This window comes from Jaculus jaculus, chromosome 13 (genome assembly GCF_020740685.1).
Source record: "Jaculus jaculus isolate mJacJac1 chromosome 13, mJacJac1.mat.Y.cur, whole genome shotgun sequence".
Lineage (NCBI taxonomy): Eukaryota > Metazoa > Chordata > Mammalia > Rodentia > Dipodidae > Jaculus > Jaculus jaculus.
The window spans coordinates 6,157,877-6,166,402 of NC_059114.1; the positions used below are offsets into that span (position 1 = coordinate 6,157,877).

At 54.4% G+C, this 8,526-nt stretch overlaps 1 protein-coding gene across 1 annotated transcript; it reads left to right on the plus strand.

Moving 5' to 3' along the window:
* Positions 1-264: 264 nt before the first annotated feature.
* Crybb2 (crystallin beta B2) lies at positions 265-7,914 on the plus strand. The gene is made up of 5 exons (XM_004670941.3): positions 265-318; positions 2,806-2,924; positions 6,195-6,327; positions 7,251-7,393; positions 7,730-7,914. The coding sequence occupies exons 1-5, from the start codon at positions 265-267 to the stop codon at positions 7,896-7,898; spliced, it is 618 nt and encodes a 205-aa protein (XP_004670998.1). The 3' UTR covers positions 7,899-7,914.
* Positions 7,915-8,526: the final 612 nt, after the last annotated feature.

Genomic DNA, 8,526 nt, shown 5'->3' on the forward strand with positions numbered 1-8,526 from the left:
TGGCCCTCAGGAACGTCACTTCACTTTCCGATTTGTCACCGCATGTTTAGGGGGCTTCATTTGTCCCCTCTGCGTGGAGCTGACCTGGGCTCCAGAGAATGAAGACCGGGCAGCTGCTCTCTCAGAGCCCCGGGCTCCAGAACCACGAAGCGGGCCGAGGGCTGGAGCGGGCCGGCTCTGAGGTCCTGTGGCGACACGCAGCCAAGAGCCAGCCAAGCCCTAAGGGCCGCTTTCCCATGTCTCCTGCTACAGGGACAGTCTACCATGGCCTCAGACCACCAGACCCAGGCGGGCAAGCCGCAGCCCCTCAACCCCAAGGTAGGTGCCCTGCCCAAGGGAGAGGTCGAAGAATCTATCCCCCAGACTCAGTTCATCGTCTTGTCTAAAATGGGCTTGGCTTCTTGTCCGTTCCCCGCCCCTTCCCTGGGGCTGATTCCCAACGCACCCCCCAGTCCCTCCTCACCAGGATTCCCAACATCAGCTTCAGTCCTTGGAGACTTAAGTTTTTCTGCCTTACCTGCTGCCCCATGCCCTGTGGTACATGGGGCTCCGGGCGCAAGACTGGTCCCCAGATGGAGATGTTCTGCTTGGAGCCTGCGTTCCCTGTAAAACGGGGAGAGAGGACTCAGGCACAGGGTGGTTGTAAAGCGGCCCCTCCGCCCTCACCTAGCCCAAGGTGTGCGGCCCCTGATGCCAGCTCAGAAGGGCTTGTTCTGTTTTCTCACCCCCACCCCAAGTGTTACAGCTTGTCACACCCAATTCAGCTCAACCTTCACCCGCTGGTCCTGTCCCCGTGACAGTCACTCTCTAGAGCTGCCTGTGACCAACAACCAGGCAGTGGCCGTGTGACCTCCGGGAGAGAGAGGAAGACTGGCTATTCCCAAGAGTCGGGGTCTGCCAGGAAAGGCTGTGTAGCTCAGTGGTTAGGGCGTGGCTCTCCGTGAGGAGGTGGCTTGGGCGAAGCAAGAGAACCACCACCATGTGAGAACTGGGGGCTGGACTGGGTGAGACTACCCAGGCCCAGGGGCGGGCGTGGGCAAAGGCCTTGAGGTTGCCAACGAGCTGGGAGAGTCTGAGGCACAGGGACGTGACAGGGTAAAACGTCACTCTTCGATGCTGTGAGTCACGTACATAAATTTCAAATCTTCCACCCCTAAAGCTAGTAAAAAGATGAAAAAAAAATTCACATTCTATTTCACGAGACCCGGGATATCCAGAGCCTACGCACTTGCTGGTGTAATCCGTGAGAGCGCTGTGAGGGCAATCATGGCTCGCCTCTCCCTGCCTTCAAAGCTCCACCTCAGCCTCTCCACGTGGGGACACTTGATTTGGACCAACCCACACGTGTCAGTAGTAGCCAGGTGTCCCCAGCAAGTGCCTCAGGCAGTCCAGATTCAAAAGGCCCGACATGATGACGGTGGCATTTAAACTCAAGTAGGACTCATGTCAGCAACAGTTACAGCAATATGAAGGGCCCAGGGCCTGAGGCTGCTTCCCCCCGCAAAAAAAAGCATGAAGAACCCCACATTCCACGCTGGCCCCTCAGCCAGCCCTTCCATCCACTGACTTCCACAGTCTCCGCTGCGCAAACGTGGTCTTCCCGCGGGCAGAGCGGAACGTCTAGGCTCAGAGAAGTCGCGCCGTCTCTAGGGTCGCACAGTAACGGGAGACCTCGGGGTCCATGTCTGCTGCCCCCCATCTGCTCAGTGACCATAAAGGTTGAGTTGAAGCCCGTGGAGTCTGACTCACTGAGCACGGATTGGCGGCTCTCATCCCTTCCTTTATGTGGTTAATCCCTAGCTTGGGAACCAAAAATGTGTTTACCCAGCCAGTGCTGACCAGGCGGATTCTGCAGCTAGCTCGCTCCCCCGCTCGATCTCCCCACGTCCCCCCTCCCCTGTATCCAGTGGCAGCTCCCCAGGGACATAGGGCTCAGCACCCCAGTTCTCAAGTGTGGTTATGAAAGATGGCACCTGGCCACACCTAGCACGTTGCTGCAAGGCGTTGGGTGGGGTCCTTCACTTTAGAGTTTCGGGTTCTCTGATGGCATCCTGTGAGCCCCCAGCCTGGGGCTGCTGAGAAGACTGGGTAAGGCAACAAGGGACGAGAGTCCCTGAAGAAACATCCTGAGATGGGGGGTCACATGGAGACCCGGAAACCCCTAGGGTGGAGTCTGCAGGAAAAGGTTTTAGGGGTGGCATGCACATGGAAGGCATGCATGGTGGGGCTAGTCCAGCTCCAAGAGGGTCATCTTGCATCTCCTTATGTGGTCTCTGGTCACGCTGCGGCATCTCCCCGGGTCTTGCTTGAACCAGAGACCACCCTTTGTCAGGACCCCGGGGCGGGGTGCACACGCTGAGTTTTCAACGGCTGGTTCAGTTTCAGTGGGTCAGACCAGCCTGGCCTCAAACGTCAACTGGGCCACTAAACCCAGCCGGGATCTGCAGCACGTGCCTCAGTTACATAGCGATGAAACCCTGGGGTGCCGCTTGGTGGGCGAGTGCCTGCCAGACCCGTTTCAGGCCTTGGGTTCCATCCCCAGCCCTGCACAGACGAGACCCGAGAGATCATCACCGAGCAAATACCGTGTGCTGACCACTACGCCCCTAGTCCTCATGATCCCATGAGGTCACTTCTGTCCCCCACTTTACCAGTGGGGGAGGCTGAGACTCAGAGCTCCGAGCTCCCTTCATGTTGGGTTCCTGATTCCGAGGAGCAAAGCCGGAGCCTCCCCGGAAGCTGAGACCACTGCAGGCCTTCCCCACTTCCCACGGCGGGGCCCGACTCTCTCTCCTCCTCTTCCAGATTATCATCTTCGAACAGGAGAACTTCCAGGGCCATTCGCATGAGCTCAGCGGGCCCTGCCCCAACCTGAAGGAGACCGGCGTGGAGAAGGCGGGCTCCGTCTTGGTGCAGGCTGGACCGTACGTACCAAGGGTGCTGAAATAGGGGAACCTGCCCTTTTTGGGCTCATGCACTGTGATTAAGGGGCCGGGTCAGACACACTGAGAGAAGTTTTGTGCTTGGGAGTCAGGTAGTGCTGAGTTCAAATCCCAGTTCTGCCACTTCTGGGCCGTGTGGCATCTGAAAAGGGACTTTACTCCGAGCCTCAGGTTCCTCCTCATAGATTGAGGGTGTCTGTGCCACTTGAGGGTGAAGGGAGAGACAGCACAGGTAATGTTTGACCTAGAGGCCAGCTGCTTCCTGAATGCAGGGTCTTGGACCTTTCTAGAACAGTGCTCAGGGACTCCTTAACTAAGCCTTTTGTGAAACCCAAGTGACCTTCTCTGGGCCACTTCTGATTTTATTTATAAGAATCTCCCAGACACATTTTTAAGCAGTTTTTTTTTCATTTTTTGCATATTTGGTTAGCATGGGTTTGTTTGTTTTTGTGGTCCTGAGGGTGGGGCCCAGGGCCTCACATATGCAAGGGAAGTTACCTACCACTGAGCTACATCCTTGGCCTTTCAGAACATATTTAGTATTGGGATCACAGGAAAAAATAATTAATGTTCATTGTTTAAAATGTGTGTTTAAGATTAAGAAGATAAGATTTTATTTATTTTTTTGAGGTAGGGTTTTAGTCTAGCCCACGCTGTCCTGGAATTCACTATGTAGTCTCAGGGTGGCCTTGAACTCATGGTGATTCTCCTACCTCTGCCTCCTGAGTGCTGGGGTTAAAGGAGTGTGCCACCATGCCCAGCTAAGATGTATTTATTAAAAAAATACTTTATTTATTTGGAGATAGAGAGAGAGAGAGAGAAAGAAAGGGAGAGAGAATGGGCATACCAGGGCTTCTTGCTGCTACAAGTAAACTCCAGACCCATGCACTACTTTGTGCATCTGGCTTTATGTGGGTACTGGGGAATTGAACCCAGGCTATCAGACTTTGCAAGCAAGCGCCTTAACTGCTGAGCCATCTCTCCAGCCCAGAAGATAAAATTTAGAAAAACAAACAAACAAGCAAACAAACAAAACAACCCTGTATTTTACTCTAACTTTTCCACTACGAATAGCCACTGTTTGTATTCTGGCATAAATCTATATTTTTCTGTGTGTATATATTTGTAGGGCTCTGAGAAATCAGAATTGGATCTTGTTAGGTCCAGTGTTTGATAACTTGTTTCTAGTACTTTCCGGGGATAGCATGGGTTCATCCCATGTCACTAAATAGCATTTTGTGCATTGGCATCTTTCAGAGATCTTTGGGGTCCATATGCATCTAAGCCGCAGAAGGGAGACACTTCCAAATACAGGGTCTCCTGGGTTTGGAGCTGGCAATCTAATCTGACTTAAGCCAGCTCACCTGGTGACATTCATGTCCAACTGCTTAAAAGTTTTTTAATGTTTTATTTATTAGAGAGGGGGGGGGAGGGGGAGAAAATGGGCACATCAGGGTCTCCAGCTGCTGCAGACAAACTCCAGATGCATGAGCCCCCTTGTGCATCTGGCTTACGTGGGTACTGGAGTATTGAACCTGGGTCCTTTGGCTTTGTAGGCAAGCATCTTAACTGCTAAGCCATTTTTCCAGCCCTCCAACTGCTTTTTAAAAACATTCATTTTTATTTATTTATTTGAGAGAAAGAGGCAGCGAGAGAGAGAGAAGGAGAGAGAATGGGTGCACCACGGCCTCTAGCCACTGCAAACAAACTCCAGACGCATGCGCCACCTTGTGCAGCTGGCTTACATGGGTTCTGGGGAATCAAACCTGGGTCCTTCGGCTTTGCAGGCAAGGGCCTTAGCCGCCAAGCCATCTCTCCAGCCCCCAACTGCCTTTGGGAACCCATGACTGGTGTGGTTATTTACCACGGCTTTGCAGCGTTCCATGACTGGGTATTCCCTAGTTGAGTCATGCGGTTGGTGACGGTTGGAGGCTCAAGCTCTTTCTGTCACTGGGTGCTCTAGGCAACCCCGTGGCAAACATCCCCCGATCAGCTTGGTCTCTGTACTCAGGGGACACGTGTCGCTAAGACGCAATCGCTGGGTCCAGCTTAAGTCCTCTTCTCAAATTGAGCAGTAAACATGTGTTTCCATTTATGAAGAGGCTTAGCTCATTGCTTCAAACGGTTGTCACGGCCCTGTCCAGGAAGGCTCACAGTGCGTTCCAGCGTCCTGGACTGAGTGTTTGCGGTCCTCACCTCCACTTTACCGTTTCCCCTTCCCCCACGAGCCACACCCCGTGTGAAGACAGCTCTACGGCCCTTGACACATCTGCAGGCTTCAGGTCCCAGGCTCGAGCAATTCGATTTGGGAAAATATTTGGGGTAAAAACTGAACAGGTGCCTAGTTATTTTCATGTTGTTACTTTCTGAAGCGAAGAGTGTGGCCACTCCCTCCACAGGGGCCGCAGACCATCTAGAGGTTGTTTAAAATGTTGTATTTTTATTTGTTTATGAGAGAGGGGGGGGGGAGAGAATGGGCATTCCAGGGCCTCTAGCTGCTGCAAATGAACTCCAGATGCACGTGCCACCTTGTGCATCTAGCTTACATGAGTGCTGGGGAATCAAACCTGGGTCCTTAGGCTTTGTAGGCAAGGGCCTTAACAGCTAAGCTGTCTCTCCAGCCCACCTAGAGGTAGTTTAAAGAACCTGAGGGGACACCATGTACAGAAGAGACTTGAGCTCCTACAGATTTGGTCACGGACCTTTCTAGAACCGTCTATCTTTGCCGGCGGCAGTCTCGGGCCCCCTCTCACAGTCACAGGAGGATGAATTACTGTACATGTTTCCCAGACTAACAATGGGAACAAAAGGGAATTGGTTCAGACAAGGCCTAAGAGCCTAGACCCTGGGGACTGGGGCCCTGTGCCGCGGAGGTCACACTCAGTTTTGGGTGCTGCTAGGGCGTTCACACTGGAAGTTGGGATGTTGGTCTCCTGGGGATTTTGTGTTTTGAGGGTTGACTATTAATGAATGTCTCAGCACCCTGATGGCTTTAGGACATAGGGTGTCCTAAATACACAGGTATTTATGTCTGAGCTGTCTTTAGGATTTCCTGCTTAATTCTCACGTAGGTAAGTGGGGTTAGCCTGCACTTATTTGGTGTCTCTGGGCTTGGGTTTTGCTGGCTTTGCTGGGTTAAGCGAGAGCAAAGTGGGGTGGGGGGGGCACGCACGGGTGGGACTAAGTAGCCAGGGTCCTGCTGCAGGGGTTTCGGTGGGGGACTGAGGAAGCCCCTCTCGGTGTCTCTTGCAGCTGGGTGGGCTATGAGCAGGCCAACTGCAAGGGCGAGCAGTTCGTGTTTGAGAAAGGCGAGTACCCCCGCTGGGACTCCTGGACCAGCAGCCGGAGGACCGACGCCCTCAGCTCGCTGAGGCCCATCAAAGTGGTAAGCTTCAGCCAGCGCCCCCCACCCACCTTCCATCGCCATGGAGCCAGAGGGGTGGCGGGGCCTCTTCCCGGTGAACTGGGGCCACAGGCGTTTCACCTACCCGAGCCTCTGTCAGCTCACCTGCAATATGGGGACATTAGGACCCACCGTCCTGCGTGTCCAGTGTGCTTGGCCCGAGGGTGGCCGCCTTGCACAGCTTCAGAGCACCATTCACAGGATGACACAGTGCCATGTGTCCCACACGGGTGTGCAAATCCTGACACACTGCGGTGGCGCACGCCTTTAATCCCAGCCCTCGGGAGGCAGAGGTAGGAGGATTGCCCTGAGTTGGAGGCCAGCCTGAGACTATACATAGTGAACCCCAGGTCAGCCTGAGCTAGAGTGAGACCCTACCCCCCAAAACAAAACCAAATCAAACAAACAAACAAACAAACAAACAAAAAAAAACAACAGTCCACCACAAATATTAAAGAAAATCCTGGGGCGAGTTGGAACAGAAGGCAGTTTAGCGCTTACTCAAGAGTTGCACCAGCGTGATTTTCCAGTGTTTCTCGGACCCTGGTTCTTACCAGTGCTGTGAGCTGTTGGGGAAGGAAAGGGCCCATCTTGACCTTCCAAGGACAGAGTAGTACCTCCCAGACCACCACAGAAGATTCCAGAAGATTGGGTTGGGCCTTTAAGCAGAGATGGGCAGCCATGATGACTGTGTTATTGCCAGCCATGTAGTCTTTGGCAAGTCACCGTACCTCTCTGAGCCTCAGTTTTCTCAGTTGCCATTAGCCCTAGGAGCTGGCTGATGACAAGCATGCCTCTGGTGGCACTGTCTGAACCTGCTTGTCACACTGTGTGGTGGGCGGAGCAAGGGATGGGGCCGGAGACGCCTCCCCCCGCCCCCTCACCGGTCCCTCCTCTGTCAATAGGACAGCCAAGAACACAAGATCATCCTCTATGAGAACCCCAACTTCACGGGGAAGAAGATGGAAATCATAGACGATGATGTGCCCAGCTTCCATGCCCACGGCTACCAGGAGAAGGTGTCATCAGTGCGGGTGCAGAGCGGCACGTGAGTGTGTCCCCAGGACCCCCCGCTTCCCAGAACCTGAGCCCTGCTCTGCCCACATTCAACGGTGGTCACTTTGCTATCCTCCACCCAATCCCCCCCTCCCCCCTCCCCCCTCCCCCCTCCCCCCTCCCCCTGCCAGCCAGCCTGACTGTTGGGAAGTGTGCGGGGGACCCGCAGCCTGTGTGAATCGCTTTGGGAAGTTCCACTGTGTTTGGGCATCACTGCGCCTTTTGGGCAGGGAAACCCCAGCTTTGGTGAGCTTCAGGAGTGGGGTAGGTGGAGGCAGGGGGATGTTTTCCCCATTTTTTTTTTCCCCTGCCCCCCTCTGGCCTGCAGGTGGGTTGGCTACCAGTACCCTGGCTACCGCGGGCTGCAGTACCTGCTGGAGAAGGGAGATTACAAGGACAGCAGCGACTTCGGGGCGCCCCACCCCCAGGTGCAGTCTGTGCGCCGGATCCGTGATATGCAGTGGCATCAGCGAGGTGCCTTCCATCCCTCCAACTAGTGTCCTGGCCCTTGCCCCCCACCCCCACCTCCCTGGAGTCAGGCCCACCATCCGGGAGCCCTCCAGACACCCAGAGAGTGAATAAAGTGTGCCTTGCAACTTGTGGGCTGCGGGTCTTTTATCCGCCGCGGTTGCGCGCCTGGGGCACGGAATCGGCAGGGGCGGGGCAGGGGTCTGCACCGGGAGGGGGTCGCTAGACTTCGCCGAATCTCACAGCCCTGCAACTCCTTAGCTGTGTGACTTGGAACACACTGCCAAACTCCCCGTTCTTTATCCAGTTTATAATTCCGTCTTGGCTGACCTCTCTATCGTGTGGAGATCACGTGGCACGCGGTTACTGTCAGGGTTGTGTGACAAACGCCTGGTCCTTATACACGCATCCACTGCCCGTCGTTCTCACCTACTGAGCTAGCACTGGCCTTCTGGGAAGTGGGGGGGGGGGTTCTGTTTATTCCCTTAAAAAACATTTTAAGCACACGCCTTTAGTCCCAGCACTCAGGAGGCAGAGGTAGGAGGATCACCGTGAGTTCGAGGCCATCTTCAGGCTACATTGTGGATTCCAGGTCAGCTTGGACTAGCGTGAAATCCTACCTCAAAACACAGCCAAAAAAGTTTTATTCTCCCTCTC